Below are 16522 nucleotides of genomic sequence, written 5' to 3'. Positions count from 1 at the left end.
GTGTGGTTGTTCATTCTTTCTTTCCCACTTTGGGAACCTTGGTCTTGGAAACTCCCACTCTTATTAAACTGTCCCAAAGGGCGCCTGGGTGGCTCAGTCGTTAAGCGTCTGCCTTCGGCTCAGGTCATGATCCCAGGGTCCTGGGATCGAGTCCCACATCGGGCTCCCTGCTCGGCAGGAAGCCTGCTTCTCCCTCTCGCACTCCCCCTGCTTGTGTTCCTGCTGTCGCTCTCTCTCTCTCTGTCAAATAAATAAATAAAATCTTTAAAAAAAAATAAATTTAAAAAAAAACACAAAACTGTCCCGAAGTTCTTTCAGTTACCATAACTCAGAGAACAAAAGGAGGGGTTGCCCCTGTGGTAGACAGGAACGAGCATAAAGGACACGAAAGCTTCAATGGCCTCAGTTCTTCCTCTAAACCGGAGACTCTCTATATTGGGGCTGCTTCAGAATCACCTGGGGGCTACATGCCTAGAGTGGAGCCCAAGTGTCTATGTTTTTAATAAATCCTTCAGGCTCCCAAGGTTTCAGAACCACCACCAACCCACTAGCTGAAGATGACATCCATTGAAAATATCCCAAGCCCCTGTCCACTCCCCAATTCCAGCTTTCTAAGCGGATGAGGAAGGGTAATGAGTTTCTGGTATTAGTTTACCATGCAGAAGACAGGGGCGGGACAGGGCAGATTCCGAGGAGAGAAAGGTGAATGGTACCTTCTCTACAGGAGTAAAGGTTCCTGAACGGGCCTCTACATTGAAACCTCCTCACAGCTAGTGGCTACCACTCCATGGGGGTCATAAAGCCAAGGCCAGCCCCTTAGCAGAAGTGGGACTTTGTCACACATGCTCTCCAAGTCTTGATAAGAAGTGACCTCCTGGGGGGCGCCTGGGTGTCTCAGTCGTTAAGTGTCTGCCTTCAGCTCAGGTCATGATCCCAGGGTCCTGGGATCGAGCCCCACATCGGGCTCCCTGCTTGGCGGGAAGCCCGCTTCTCCCTCTCCCACTCTCCCTGCTTGTGTTCCCTCTCTCGCTGTGTCTCTCTCTGTCAAATAAATAAATAAAATCTTAAAAAAAAAAAAAAAAAAAAAGGAGTGATCTCCTGGGCCCTTGATGTTTCCACCTCCTCTGCTCATGATGTCATGGAAACTTCTGTGTGGCTGGGTCTGTAAACATAGCAGCCTGCCCTCAACTGTGGTAAGGAAACCAAAGCCCTTCAGGGGCTGTAATAGGGGGCTGGAGGCAACAAGTATCTGAGGGAGAGTGGTGGAGCAGACCCCATCCCCAGGGAGCCCACCGGGCCAGAAACACCAGTGGGCCAGAATGGGGTGAGAGACTGCCCATCACACTGTCCATCTGGGGCAGAGGAATGGAAGCAATGAAGGAAGGACACAGGTGGACAGGGAAGGCAAGGGTCCAGCCAAGGCAGAACAACTCCCATGCCTTGCCCAAGAGCCTTGAAAAGTCCAGGCACCTGCTGAGTGGAAGAAGACATCTTTATTGGCTGAGCAAGGGAAGAAGGTACAGTCGATACTCCCATAAACCACCGGTCTCAGGTTCACTTCTTCCGAGGCCAGTTTTCACCAAGATGACTGTACTGAGCATCATTCCGATCTCGAAGGGGCTAGGAGGTGAGAGGGAACAGTGAGGTAGGGTCAGTTTCTCCAGGGAAGACCCCAGTAGGCCCCAGAGATGAGAGCCCATGCCTGAGTTTTCCAGCCCCGCCAGTGATGAGTTCCCCACTAGGACCCTTCATCCGTACACATAACACCTAACGTCAGGCTCTTCACCCCCTCCCATTCATGTCTCTTTCCCTTTAGGGCTCACCTGATAGAGCTGGTCATTTTCCAACAGAACTTGAGAGTCAGCAGCTAGAAGAAACAGGGGGAAAGAGTCATCAAGGGCCTAGGAGGATGGGACATTGAGACCCCATGACCACTGCAGGAGGACTACAGCTTGTTGTACCCTCAGAAGTCTGCATGGGCAATATGGGCACAAGTCTTCCAATAACCAGTTTTAGGAGTTGTTAGGAGATGCGAGAGTGACTCCCACATGAGACACAACCCACTGCCAGCCCCGGTCTTAGCAGGTGCACACTCATACCCACACCCACAACATACATGTGCATGCACACACGCACACACACTCTGTCCCGTCCACTTACCCTTAGAGAGCCTTCCAGTCTCATGTCCAGCAAAGCAATAAGCTCCCAAAGCAAAGAGCAGAGTGGCGATTATGTCAGTGATGACGATACCAGCCAGGGTGGCTGAGTCCAGCTCCACACAGTTCTGACACACTGAGGGGAAGAGGGGCCAGAGGAGAGCTGGAGAGCCTTCAAGACCAGCAACCATTTCTGTCTCCTAGGGCAACCCTAGGACCTCATACCAAGACCTAAACTGCAGTAAGATACCTGGAGAAAGGCCTGCTGATGCCCTGGCTACATCCCCCTCTGCCCTTAATCCCAAGGAATCCCTGAGAAGGGTCAAGAAGCAGTATCAGCTTTGTAAGAATGTAGACAAGGCAGCAAGGCCAAGCCACTCTCCCAACCAAGGCTCTACTGCTTGAGTCATAAGGCCCCTGCTGTTTTTTCCATTAGTTAAGCTCCAAAGTCTGGCTCCTCCCATTACAAGAGTGACCCCCACTTTGTTTAGAGAACAGGTTGGTCCACCACAGTCCCCTCTGGCTATAAGGTTCTCATATCCAGAGGTCCCATTCATTTCAACCCAAAGGGTCCAGAAGGCACATACTTCGATAATATACTTGCATATAAGGTGTTTTGTCGTCTTGTTCATCTGTCCCCTTGCACCGATACACTCCTCGTGGGTCCAGGATGCGTTTTCCCAAGTTCCACATTTTATCATGTGGGAATGGTGTTCCCCTCGTTCCCTCTACCAGAATGATACTGGTATTGCAATTCAGGAACACCTTGTCCTCAAGTTCCTCCACGATTATGTTGTAGGGGCTCACTACAGGGCAAACAACAACAACAACAAAACCCAACCATGATTGCAGCCAGCTGTTTGGTCTGCAGCAGATGCCTTATGCTGCTGAGGTTTATACTTAAAAAGGACCACTTTCTAAGTCTAGGACAATTTATGGTTTAGTGAGAGAGACAGAAGTCACAAGAAAAAGGCTTTGGGAGGCTCCCCATGAAATGCCGGGGCCAGGAAGGATGCAAGGATTCAGTCCGAGCAGAGCACAGACCCTGATGGACATGGAGCAAAAGAGGAAATCGTAGAGCCGGGCGGATCCAAGAACCTTCCTGGAAATGAGTTCAGACCACTGATTAGAAGTAGAAGGGGAGTGTAGACTGCTGAAGCACCCAAGAGATATGGAAAGGCAGAAGAACGTTCCTTGGTTGGAGATGGCCACATTTGTTCTCCAACAAAACTATTTTTTTTTAAGATTTTATTTATTTATTTGAGACGGAGAGAAAAGGAGCAGGGGAGGAGGGGGGGGCAGAGGGAGAAGCAGCCTCCCTGCTGAGCAGGGAGCCCAAGGAGCGGCTCGACGAGGGGTTCCACGAGGAGCTCAATCCCTTTACCCTGAGATCATGACCTGAGCCGAAGGCAGACGTTGAACTGACTAAGCCACCCAGGTGCCCCTCCAACAAAACTTCTAATTCTACTTCCCAGCCATCTACAACCCTCCCACTTCAACTTCTCACCCTTTTCCCTCCTTCTTTGCCCCTGCCCCAACTACCAAGAGAATGGGACTCTCACTACTAAAGTCTTTCCCAGGACCGGTGATGGTTGGAGTAGGAGAGAAGCTGGTATGAATTATTCCAGAAGGAGACCCAGGGCAAATCTCATGTAAAGATTTTTAGTTGTTCTACCCTTGCTTAAGGGGAGGGAGGTAGAAAAAATTTTTTTATCAAATTCATTCTTGGGGCTCCATACAAGTCAAGACTTATAGGGAGCTTAAGGGCTGGAGGTATGCACAGCACCTCTCTAGATCCACTGGATTTTTTTGACTGAGAGCATCTCCATAGCCCACAGAGGGGATCTGTGTCTCCAATCCCAGGGAAAAGTGGAATCCAGATTTTCCCTGAATTCATATTCAGTTACCAATTTGAATACAAGAACATCCTCTGGAAAATCCCCAAAAGAGCTGTTTCTCATGTGTCTCAAGCAGGCCAAGATTATATGAGTATATCTCAGGAAGATACATGTACATTAGATGCTTCACATCCTACAGCCACGCTTTCCATGGGGATCTCTTTCCATTGGAAATCCTGAATATCCCGAAGCATTTATCCCAGTTTGCCTGAGATTGAGGGGTTTCTGGGACAAAGCACTATCAGTTTTAACACCAGGCAAACCAAGATGAGTTGATCATCCTACCGCTCCAGATCTACCCTCCTTCCTTCTCCACCTCAAGTTAACTTTCTCTTAAAACATCCCCGAGTACTGGGCCATGGCTCCTGGTGGTGACAAATGATGGCCAAATGACTAAGAGTCCTAGATCCCAGAGACTCTCTGTCTTAGAAGGAATAGTGCTCCCTTACCAACCCTAGGCTCAGGCCCCCGCAGACTGCACATTTCCTGCAGATCTCTGGCCTAAGGCCTTTAGAGAGACATTCAAGGCCAACATGTTCACCTAGCTGGACTCAGTCAAAGCCAAGAGCCTGTTTCCCAAGCCCAAACCCTGTGCTACATCCCAACCCTGCCCTCCTTGACAACTCTGCCTGGTGAAGTAAAGCTAGCATTGAGAAGGACTTTCAAGTGGGGCTCAGTCCAGGTGCTAATGTCCCTCTCAGGTCCCTTCTCCAAGATGCCCCCACCACCTGGAGAAGCCTTACCTTGGGAGAGAAGGACAGCCAGTATCACGCCAGCCAGAAACGTACAGTGTTCCATTTTCCAGCAGAATTCCTTCAGTAGGTAGACCCAGGTCACAGAACTATCAGCCAGGGTGAGAGATGCCCTCCCCCAACGGACTCACGGGTACCCGGAAAAAGTAAAGGGGCGGGGAGGAACCAGAAGACGCCTGTTTCTCTGCTCTCTGCCGTTGATCATGGGAGACTGTCAGGGTAGGGGTAGACTGGGGGTGGGGTAGGAAGGAAGCAGGTGCAAATTGCTCTTTCTCCGAGCACTGAGCTTGGGGATGAGGTGGAAGAGAGAGCAGAGAATGTGGAAAAGATTGCCTAGACCTCTAGGAAGTAAAAGAAGATTTAGGATGTTCTTTCCCGAGTCACGGATGAAAACCAGTAATTTCAGAGTTTTTGTCAACAGTGTAACTACATTTAGTCACCCCCTGAAAACTGCCAGCTCAAAACCCTTGAGAGAAAGTGTGAGCCCCATCCCATAAGCCATACCAGCAAGGTTCCTCCCAGTTCTGGTCTTTCTTGGGACCCTGCCCAAGGTCCTCCTTGGGCAGCCTGGACACCAGACTAAGCAGCTTCTTACCAGTGAGAGGTTGGGCTTTAGAGCCTCCCAAACCAGACATTTGAATCCCAGCTCCAATACTGCCTACCCACTGGCCCTGGGCCCATTATGGAATTTTTCAGAGCCTAATTTCCTCAGTACCCCAATAAGGATTTGGACAAAAAGTTTGCCTGGTGCGTGAGATATATCACATTTGCTCAATAAGAGATAGTTATTAATAACAGTATGATTGACTCACAGGCAGAGTATGATTGAGCCTCCCCAGGAGACAAGTGGACTTTTCTCCCCTGTGGCCTATGGGGATCCAAACTCTGTACACCCCTGGAGTTGGACTGTAATTTACCTGAACAGTGCTCCCTTACCAGCCCTAGGCTCAGGCCCCCGCAGACTGCACATTTCCTGCAGATCTCTGGCCTAAGGCCTTTAGAGAGACATTCAAGGCCAACATGTTCACCTAGCTGGACTCAGTCAAAGCCAAGAGCCTGTTTCCCAAGCCCAAACCCTGTGCTACATCCCAACCCTGCCCTCCTTGACAACTCTGCCTGGTGAAGTAAAGCTAGCATTGAGAAGGACTTTCAAGTGGGGCTCAGTCCAGAGATAGCATATGTCTTGCTGCCTTCTGTAGCTCCACCACCTGGCTTGTGCCTGGCACGTAACGAGAGGTCTACAGATTTTTGTTGACTCACTGATGGACCGGCTGAGGAAGACAGGGGCCTAAGATCCTGGAAACTCAGCTCAGGCTCTGGCCCCTGGAAATGTAGGGCTTATCTCATTGCAATTGTCCTGCCTATTCTTGTCCAGGCAGGCACCTTTTTGATGATCTTGTCTCAAAAAAGCAGTGAAAAATTCCTGAACAAGGGCCTGGACCGTGGTGGTTTTCTGCTCAGAGCTCCAGCCTTGCACACATGAGTGTTCTCACTTAAATTCATTAGTTCTAGCAAGAAGCAACAACCAGCTGACGTCCTAGCAACCAGCGGTGGCAGAGATGTTTACCCCTCTCATGAGGAAATGGGCCCAAGCCATCTCCTACCCAGAACCCAAGGGGTTTTTCTGTGCAAGCTGTCTCTGAGATGGGGATCCATCACTCTCTGCCTTTCCCTCCCACCACCTTCCATTCTCTACTCCTTCACAGAAAGCAAGATACATATGCACCTGCAGCCTCGCTGAGGCCCCTCGCTGCCCACATTTGAAGTAGAGGGTGGTGGCTCCGGATTCGTGCCTTCTCTCAGGGGCCCCAGCCTGAATGATGCTGGGCGGGGCCAGACTAGCTGCTCTAAGGCAGGCTGGCTGCTGGGAGTTGCTTAGTGCTTCTTCGGGAGGAAAGGCAGAGACTGACATGGAGCTGGGGAAGTATCTGGCTGGCCTCATCTTGGCTGTCACTCTTCTTCAAGGTATGGGGTTCTGGCAGTCCGGAGAAAGGCTCAGGGGAAGAGATCATTACAGGGAGAGGAAGGCTATTGGGATCTCTAACCTCAAGCCTACCTCAGCTGTCGCACTAGAATTCTGAGAAGGAAGGGCAAAAATGAAGCCTCTTATTGTTCTCTCTTAGAGAGAAGCAGTGTCCCATGGGAGAGCTGGGGTCCTTGTCTCTTAAGAAATGAAATCAAAGGACTTTACTGGCTAGAGGGAGGACCCGGATGCCGCCATCTTAGGTTGCTTGTAGCCCAAAGGGACACAGGCCAGGAACCTGAAAAGAGAAAATGTGTTCCTTAACTCAGAGCTGGAGTTAGGAGGAGACCTATAAGGCATTCACTCACTCAGTTGGTCAGTTGGTCAACTGATCAACAAATATGAGTGAGATCCTATTACATGATAGGCTAGGAAGATATAAGGATGAATAAAAAGCTTCTGCCCTAGTGAGCTTATAGTCTAATTGGAGAAATAAGCTTCAGTGTCACCAGACTGAGTAAAAGGTGCAATATAGGACGCCTATATGAATATTCTGTTGGAAATAAGCAACAGGAAGTGGATGAACCGTGTCGATGCCCAGAATCTGGACTAGAGATGGTTCTCCACACACTGGGGGAAGCTAAAACCACGAAAGTTGTTGAAATCATACAAGTACTACGTGAGATGTGAGGAAGAGGGGCTGAGGATGGAACTGAGAGGATATTAACCTTTAAAGGGTAGTTAGAGGAAAACATCTCAGAAAAGAGATAAGAGGACGATCAAAGAGCTGGGATAATCAGATGAGTGCAATACCATAGAAACCAAGGGAGTAGAGAGCTTCCAGCAGGAAAGAATCACCAATAATGAAATATTATAGAGATGTCCTGCTGATAGAAGAATATGTTTAAAAGTTTAAGCCTGTGGGATTTGGCAAAATAAAGGCCATGGATGATTTATAACACTTTCAATGGGGTAGTATGAGTGGAAACCGAATAGAAATGTGTAGAAGGTGAGGGCGGGTGATTAATACTTGGTACACCAAGTACAGACTATTTTTAAAGACGTTTGGATGAGAAGAGAAGAGAGTTTGAGGGTAAGTAGAAAAGGAAACAGGATCTAAGATGAAATATTTTTGAGTGTGAGAGAAATGTGAGCACATTTCTAGGCTAAAGGAAAACATAGAGAGTAAGTTCCTGGAGTTGATGTTGAAAGGATGGAGTCAAGAGTGGGGTCGAGGACACAGAGGAGAAGGCAAACTTACCCTCTGAGATGAGGAGAAATGAAGTGCAAATGGCTTTGGCCATGGGTAGGTGTGTAGATGGTCAGGAAGCTGGAGAGGATCATTACAGCATCTACATTCTCAACGACCTAAGTGGCAGACGATGTTGCTTGCTGAAACTGAGCTGGGTGATCGCTGAGTGAGGGACTTGAGGAGGATAGTGAGAGTTTAGAATGATTTCTGCAGGAAATGGGAAAAGAGCCACAAAAGATCACACAGGTAGAGGGGCAGGGCTGAAAGCCTGTGTGAGGCAGATAGATATAGCAGAAAGAGCAACAGAAACCTGAGCTCTGGGTCCAGCTCAGTCACCTATGAGCTGTGTGAACTTGGAGGATGCCTCCTTCCTATGGGCTCTGTCCTCTTACAAGTCAACCTAGGAAATTTGGATACAAGAGCTCTCAAATCCTAAAAAGAAAGAAGACTCAGAGAAACAAAATTAAAGGATGTCAGCAATCAGTTGGACCCTCTCTCCTATAGAATCGGAGTTAGAACGAGGGGCCTCTTTGTTCCTCCCATGATGATCAGGTGGTCAGGGAGAACCGCTGGTGAGAAATCTGCATAACTGTTTGCCTTGCCTTTTTTTTCTTTTATTCACTCATTCATTCATTCATGCACTCATTCAACAAATATAAAGCTCCTACCATGTTCCAAACACTATGCTAGGTACTATTAATAATCAGTTCAGTCCTGCAAGAGATTCTAAAACAACTGACTCCTTCCAACTGTTTCCATCATACTTTTTTTCCCTTCGTACTTTGATTCATGCTTCATCTGTCCCCATCACGCACTCCACCTCTAGACACACTACCTCTCTGTCCTTTTCCAACCTGTGTCTTTGCTCCAGGATGCCTTTCTCTGTCCGGTGAATACCTAATCATTCAAGGCCCAACCAAATGTCACCTTCTCTGTTAAGTTTTCCCTGTCCCTGACTCTGGGGCAAAATCAATAGCTTCTAGCCCCTTTCAAATGCATTCACATGAGTACTAAAGGTAATTTCTAAGTTCTATTATATTAATTACATGTGTATTTATTTTTCCTACTTCATTGTAAACTCTTTGGAAGCAGCGAGTTAGTTCTTGTATCACCACATTTGTCTTTTCACATTGCTTAATCATGCCAGGTACATCATAGTGCATGGTAAATGTTTGCATTCGATCCAATTGAACGGAATTCCGGTGCTAGTTCTCTGTAGTACATCTACCAGTGCAACTCTACTACTCTGAGTTTTGACACAGATCTGAGGGCTACTGAATAGCTACCTCCCCTAGGATGTCCAAGGTTCCTACAAAAAATGGATCACCAAGGCTGAGGATTTTAGAAGTCTTTAGTTAGTGTAACCCCACTTTTTGCCAGAGCTTTAGCTGCTAAAAAAAAAACAGAGCATTCTAGACTGTAACAGGCAATACCTTTATGTATATTGCAGTATAGTTCTAATGCTAACCATCCGGAGTTAACAGCAGACCCCACAGGTCAAGGGCACTGTGCCCAACAAGAATGCCCTCACTTTAAGTTCCAGGTACAAGTTCAGGGCTTCCTATACCACCTACACTTCTGACAAACTGGGTACAAATCTGGAGGGTTCCCAGATTTGACAATTTGTTAGAACAACTCACAAAACTCGGGAAAGCACCATATTTACTATTACAGTTCAGATTTTTTTTTAAGATTTATTTATTTATTTATTTATTTATTTATTTATTTATTTGAGAGAGAGAGAGAGAGCACGAGCAGGGTGAAGGGCAGAAGGAGAGGCAAGCTCTTTGCTGAGCAGGGAGCCCAACGCGGGGCTCAATCCCAGAACTTCAGGACCACGACCTGAGCTGAAGGCAGATGCTTAATGACTGAGCCATCCAGGCACCCCTTTATTATTGCAGTTTAATTATAAAAAATAAAATCAGGATTTTCCAAATGAAGAGACACATAGGTGAGGTCTGAGAGGGCCCTGAACACAGAGCTCCTGTGCTCTCTCCCTGTGGAATCAGAATATATTACCCTCCTGGTACATTGATGCATTCACCAACCAGGAAGCTCCACTAAGGTGGGTTTTTTTTTTTTCTTGACTTTTTTTTTTTTAAGAGAAAGAGGGAGCAGGGGGAGGGGCAGAGAGAGAGGGTGAGAATCTCAAGCAGGCTCTGCGCCCAGCACAAAGTCCAATACGGGGCTTGATCTCACCACCCAGAGATCATGACCTGAGCCAAAACCAAGAGTTAGATATTCAACCAGCTGAGCCACCCAGGGACCCCGCCACTGAGTTTTGTTTTGTTTTGTTTTGTTTTTAAGATTTTATTTATTTATTTGACAGAGAGAGAGAGAGAACAAGCAGGGGGAGTGGCAGGCAGAGGGAGAGGGAGAAGCAGAGTTCCCACTGAGAAGGGGGCCCAATGCACGCTTGATCCCAGGACCCTGGGATCATGACCTGAGTTGAAGGCAGACACTTAACCAACTGAGCCACCCAGGCGCCCCTCCACTGAGTTTTTATTGGAGTTTCATGACACAGGTATAATTGAATTATTGGCCATGTGACTGGACTCGATCTCCAGCTCCCTTCCCCTCCCAGGGCTCAAATTCCCAGATTACACGGGTCTTGACCAGCCCCATCCTGAGTCATCTCGTAAAACAAATTCATGTATGGTCCAAAAGCCCACCAAGGGGCATCTGAGTGGCTCAGTCCATTGAGCGTCCAACTTTTGATTTTGGCTCGTATCATGATCTCAGGGTGAGTGGGGCTCCGTACTCAGCAGGGAGTCTGCTTCTCTCTCTCTCCCTCTCCCTCAAGCCCTCTCCCCCTCATGTGCTCTCTCGTGCTTTCTCTCAAATAAACAAATCTTAAAAAAAAAAAAAAAAAAAGCCCGCCAAGAATAAAAAAGACACCCCTATCACTCATGAAATTCCAAGGGTTTAGAAACTCCCTCCTAGGAATCCATGACAAAGACCAGACAAATTCTTTATTATACAACACCCTGAATTCAATTTGGTGATGTAGGCTACAACCCAGGGAAGTAAGTCTAGATACTACCCACTCTCCGAGATTAGGATATCTAATCTATCTTGGCCTCGAATGACAAAGGAAATGATACCTCAGGGCATCTGGACAACTCTATGCCCAGCTGATCCTCTGTCTCTCTTCTGTCTCTACAGGTACTATAGCCCAGAAGAAACAAGGTAGGCTGAATGGCTGCTTTACATCCTCAAACACTGAGAAAATTCACAGAAATATGGTTCCTATGCTAATAGTCCTATAAGACTGAGTGACAGAGGGGATGGGATGATAAGTGATAATAGCAAACCTCTCATTGTCAACCAAATGAGTGGCCAGTCATGACCTTTCTGGGCACCTTTCCGGGCACCTTTCCTGTAGCCAAACAATTAACTCTCTAGTTCTTCAAGTAGAAACAGGACCCCAGCAGCTAGGCATTATTCAAAGTGGGACCCATGAAACAACACCATTGGCATCATGTTAGAAATGCCCCATTTCATCTCCTTCCCAGAACTACTAAATAGAATCTGAAATTCTCACCAGATTCCCCATGTGGTCCATGTGCACATTAAAGTTTGAGAACCACCACTACAAATGGTCTTGTTGTGATATCTTGGGGCAGGGAAAATTTCAGAGGAAAGATCCTTAACGGACAGTGGCTTTTCCCTTTTCAGAAGTTCCTGTGGTAAAAGTGGATGACAAACGAGAAGATGGTTTGGTATTTCTGATTTGTGACTCACAAGACACAAATGTCACATGGTTTAAAGACGGGAAGGCAACAACTTCGTCGCATAAAAATAAAAACAAGTTTGATCTGGGAAGCAGTATCAAGGACCCTCAAGGGATATATCAGTGTCAAGGATCAAAGAACATTTCAAAACCACTCCAAGTATATTACAGAAGTATGTAATCCCCTTCGGTTTGTTTGTTGTCCAATTAAGCAGTACTGCTGTTCTGGTGGGCTTCCTATCCCTGGTGAGTGTGGGAAGAGACACTCAGTGGTTCTCGTTCTCTTAATCTCAGCGTGCCTCTTTTTGAATATAACAAGACAGTTCCCCCATCTTCTTGGAAAAGCATAACCAGTCCTGTAAAGCCTGGTTTAATTTTGGATAGGCCTTCATGGATTGGAGCAGTCAGCTATTTATATAAACTGAGTTGGGGTAGCCCAGGGAGACAGAGGGGATTATAAGGGGAGCAGCAACGAAATGTAGAAGGCAGTTGACCACGGAGAAAGGGATCTGATCTTCCTTCTATTTCACATAGTTCCTGGTGGTCAGACTATATAGGCTTCCCTAGGGTGCCTGGGGGACAGAGGGATATCAAGTGTATTGAATTCTTAGTCCAGAGATCTTCCCAGGCAATTCCCTTACCATAGCTTGCACAGAGAGAGGAATCTGCTACCCCAAATGGAGGCATTAGCACTGTAGGCAAGAGTAAAAGATTCAGAAGAACCACTTTCACACCCTGACGGAGTATTGTCCCTCCCTTTCCCCACAGTGTGTCAGAACTGCATTGACCTGAATGCAGGCACTGTATCTGGCTTTGTCTTCGCTGAAATCATCAGCATTTCCTTCCTTGCTGTCGGGGTTTACTTCATTGCTGGACAGGATGGAGTTCGCCAGTCAAGAGGTAAAAGAATGTTCCTCAGTAAGGGATGAGACCACCTGGGACCCTGAGTTTCCTTCCTACCAGATAGACCCAATAGAAGAGATGAGGTGGGCATGTATTGCCATCTAGCCCAATTGGGTGTAAAGGACACTGGTGCGTCCACAGCATAATTACCTGTCTCGAGATCCACCTCCCTCTGATTTTCCTCCGATTCCTCTAATTTTTAAAAAAAACTCTTTAACTGAACCAAAACCTACAGAGAGAAACATGCATGAATGACAAGCATACAGCTAAACAAGCAAACACACCCATGAATCCAACATCCAGTTTAAGAAAGAGAATATTACCCACACCCTACACGTCCCCCTTGTGGTCAGTTCCAGCCTGTACCTATCCCCCAAAGCGAGTACTAGCCTGACTTCTAAGAATGTTGATTAATTTTGCCTGTTTTCACTCCTTATGTCAATGGACTCCAGAAGTGTTCTTGTGTGTGTGCCTCTGTTACTCAAAAAAACATGCCTGTGAGATCTTTCCGCCTTGTTGTATATAGATGTATTTCACTCTTACTGCTATTTAGTGCTGTGAATATAACCCAATTTCTTCACCATTCTACCTTGCGTATTTTATTTTTATTTTTTGTAGCTTCAGACAAGCAGACTCTGTTGTCCAATGACCAGCTTTACCAGGTAAGGGAAGGGGGAATGAAAGAGACATTGCTACAGTTAGAAGTACAATTGGGGGATGGGGGACAAGTTATTCAGAGGATACTATACAGATAAGGAACTGCTTAAGGCATACCAGATGATTACATAGTTACACTTTGGGTAGAATGGATGAATTGAAGAGAAAGGTTGAGAGAGATTGAGGTCAAGACCCAGGGAGAAAAAGCTGAAGAACACAGAGAGAGGGACACACAAAGAAACTGTATACAGAGCCTCCACCCTCCTTGTCCTCTTTCCACCCCCAGGACAGTGAAGCACCCACTCCAAAGCCTTGCACATGAAAAGCATTCAATAAATATGCATCAAATTAATTCACAGAGGAGGAGGGAAAATGAGTTTATGACCGTGCTGTCCTTTCTAGCCCCTCAGAGATCGGGAAAATGACCAATACGGCCACCTTGAAGGAAAGCGATTGAGGAAAAACTGAACTCAGGACTCAAAGTAGGTGTGTCCTTCTACACCAATTCTAAGAAATTACCTTTCCTGGGGCGCCTGGGTGGCTCAGTAGGGTAAGTGTCTGATTCTTGATTTCAGCTCAGGTCATGATCTCAGGGTTGTGAGCTCGAGCCCCGCACTGAGCTCTGTGCTCAGCACAGAACCTGCTTAAGATTCTCTCTCACCCTCTCCCTCTCCCCCACAGTGCTCGCTCACTCTCTCTCACTCTCTAGAAGAAGAAAAAAAAAAAAAACACCTTTCCTTTACCTGCCTTCCCATCTATTGCCAAGTCTATCTCCTTTTTCCAAACAGCTATAAGCTTAGGAGAGGGTGGGTGACTGATAATCCCTTGTCATGAGGGGACTGTCCTGTGCATTGTAGGGTTTTTAGCAGCATCCCTGGCCTCAGTCCACCAAATCCCAGTAGTATCCCCAGTTGTAACAATCAAAAATATCTCCAGATATTTCCAGTGTATCCTCTGGGGCAAAATCAGCATTCGTTACGAACCACTGACCTATATTAACCTTTTGATCAACCAGTCAATCAATCAGAAGTTCTGATTCAATCAATCAAGTTTCACCCAGGAAAACAGGACCCAAGCATTATTTGGTTTTCTGAACCAATTCCAATTTTGTCTTTTTTCGATCCAGGTGTTCTCCCTTTGAATAGTTCTCAGAAACATGGCAATACGGTTTGCAGCACTCCTAGCAAAGAGACGGTCAGCCCTAAATCTAGATTCAAGTCTCCCAAAGGTGACAAATGGAGAAAAAAAGCCCATCAGGGCAAATTTGGATTTTTCTCAAAATAAACTAAAAGTAAAGTAAAAATATGTATGGTGTTGCAGGAGCGCCACCTATTGGGAGGTAATTTTTCTGTAAAAGAAAACTGAAAAGGTCAAATAACCCCCTCTATTTGAATGTTACTTTTTTAAAGTTCTAATTTTGATTTACCTTCTGTATAAGTCATAATTTACATGGTTCAAATATATAATGAAGGTCTCCCTCCACCTCCATCCCCAGCCATTCAGCTGTCCTTTCCAGAGACAAACAATATACTAGTTTCTTATATATCTTTATTAGGTCTATAAGGTATTATAAATCAGAGGTATTCTAGGCATACGTAAGCAAACTCTCTTTTTTTTTTTCATAAGCAAACTCTTAAGTACACATTATTCTTCCCTTCCCTATTTTTCACACAAATGGTACCATACTATACATCTTGCACTTTTCACCTAATAAAATTTAAGATTATTTCATACCAGCAAGTAAAGGAGCGCCTTTTTTTTTTTAAATGCAACCACATTGCACAGACTCACTATGATTTATTTAATCAGTCCTCTATTAATGGACAAAATATTACTGCCAATATTTTGCTCTTAAAATACTGCAATGACTAACACTGTATAAATGTCATTTTAAAAATAATTGTATTGAGGTATAAATTATATGCTAGAAAATTCACTCATTTTAAGCAATTTCTCCTGTTCTCAGTAAGTTTTACAAAATTTACCCAGCTGTGCAATCAACACAATCATTAGAACATTTCCATTACCCTCTTAAGATTTCTTCTGCTGTTTGCAGTCATTCCCTGTTCCCACTCTCAGCCCCAGGCAACCACTAATCTCTTTTCTGTCAGAGTTGCCTTTTCTACACATTTCATATAAATGGAATTATACAATATGCTGTTAATTATAAAATGTGCTGGACAATCTCATGTCAAAGATCACGCTAATCGTGGGCGCCTGGGTGGCTCAGTCGTTAAGCGTCTGCCTTCGACTCAGGTCATGATCCCAGGGTCCTGGGATCGAGCCCCGCATCGGGCTCCCTGCTCGGCGGGAAGCCTGCTTCTCCCTCTCCCACTCCCCCTGCTTGTGTTCCTGTTCTCGCTGTCTCTCTCTGTCATATAAATAAATAAAATCTTTAAAAAAAAAAAAAAAAGATCACGCTAATCTTTGTGTGCACCCCATGTCTACATTTCTCCGGGACTGACACCTGGGAGTGAAGAATTGCTGTGTTGTATGGCAAATTTATGTTTAACTTTTTAAGAAATTCCCTGTACCTTTTTACGTTCCCACTAGCAATGGATGAGGGTTTCTGTTTCTCTATTATCCTCACCAATATTTGTTACTTTGTTTTTTTAGTATAGCCGATTCTTCTAGGTATAAAATGGCATCTTATTGTACCTTTAATTTGCATTTCCCTAATGATTAATGTTGTTGAACATCTTTCCATGGGCTTGTCTGCCATTCTTTTGTACCTTTTGTACCATCTTATTGTACCTTTAATTTGCATTTCCCTAATGATTAATGTTGTTGAACATCTTTCCATGGGCTTGTCTGCCATATCTTTAGTGAAACGTCTATTTCAAATCTTTTTTTTAAATTTGGGTTGTTTCTTTGTCTTACTGTTGAATTGAAAGAGTTCTTCTATATTTTGAATACAAGTCCTTTATTACATATGTGATTTACAAATACATCGGCCAGTCTGTGGTTTGTCTTTTCATTCTCTTCATGGTGACTTTTGAAGCACAAAAATTTTTAATTTTGATGAAGTGCATTTTACCCTTTTTTTTTTTTTTTATGGATTGTGCTTTTGATGTCATGCCTAAGAAATCTTTGACAAACTCAAGGTCATGATGATTTCTCCTATGTCTTCTTTTTGTAGTTTTTAATGTTCCATGGGTTTACTTCTGTCAAATGTCATTTTGAACATACTTACGACAATTCATAACAA

The 16522-nt window shown here is 45.4% G+C and overlaps 2 protein-coding genes across 2 annotated transcripts; one reads left to right on the top strand and one right to left on the bottom strand.

The window, feature by feature from the left end:
- Positions 1–1402: 1402 nt before the first annotated feature.
- On the bottom strand, positions 1403–4971 carry LOC123856581 (T-cell surface glycoprotein CD3 delta chain). Its single transcript, XM_064577379.1, has 5 exons — positions 4798–4971; positions 2744–2962; positions 2161–2292; positions 1824–1867; positions 1403–1620 (listed from the first exon to the last, which is right to left on the bottom strand). Exons 1-5 carry the CDS (start codon positions 4850–4852, stop codon positions 1555–1557), a joined length of 516 nt encoding a protein of 171 aa, XP_064433449.1. The 5' UTR covers positions 4853–4971; the 3' UTR covers positions 1403–1554.
- Positions 4972–6682: 1711 nt separating this feature from the next.
- LOC123857766 (T-cell surface glycoprotein CD3 gamma chain) lies at positions 6683–16464 on the top strand. The gene is made up of 7 exons (XM_045894932.2): positions 6683–6771; positions 11187–11210; positions 11700–11927; positions 12523–12654; positions 13276–13319; positions 13717–13800; positions 14441–16464. Exons 1-6 carry the CDS (start codon positions 6717–6719, stop codon positions 13780–13782), a joined length of 549 nt encoding a protein of 182 aa, XP_045750888.1. The 5' UTR covers positions 6683–6716; the 3' UTR covers positions 13783–13800; positions 14441–16464.
- Positions 16465–16522: the final 58 nt, after the last annotated feature.

Source organism: Mirounga angustirostris, unplaced genomic scaffold, assembly GCF_029215605.1.
Source record: "Mirounga angustirostris isolate CCGP_5_RB_7025 unplaced genomic scaffold, mMirAng1.0.hap1 SCAF_13, whole genome shotgun sequence".
Classification (NCBI taxonomy): Eukaryota; Metazoa; Chordata; class Mammalia; order Carnivora; family Phocidae; genus Mirounga; species Mirounga angustirostris.
Note: the sequence above shows the minus strand (reverse complement) of the source record. Positions and strands in the feature narration are given on the sequence as shown.

Coding starts and splice junctions, on each gene's coding strand:
- LOC123856581 (XM_064577379.1), bottom strand. CDS start 4,852: ATGGAACACTGTACGTTTCTGGCTGGCGTGATACTGGCTGTCCTTCTC. Junction 2,963..4,797: donor GGCTGTCCTTCTCTCCCAAG/GTAAGGCTTCTC, acceptor TTTGCCCTGTAG/TGAGCCCCTACAACATAATC. Junction 2,293..2,743: donor TATGCAAGTATATTATCGAA/GTATGTGCCTTC, acceptor TCTTCCCCTCAG/TGTGTCAGAACTGTGTGGAG.
- LOC123857766 (XM_045894932.2), top strand. CDS start 6,717: ATGGAGCTGGGGAAGTATCTGGCTGGCCTCATCTTGGCTGTCACTCTT. Junction 11,211..11,699: donor TATAGCCCAGAAGAAACAAG/GTAGGCTGAATG, acceptor TTCCCTTTTCAG/AAGTTCCTGTGGTAAAAGTG. Junction 11,928..12,522: donor ACTCCAAGTATATTACAGAA/GTATGTAATCCC, acceptor CTTTCCCCACAG/TGTGTCAGAACTGCATTGAC.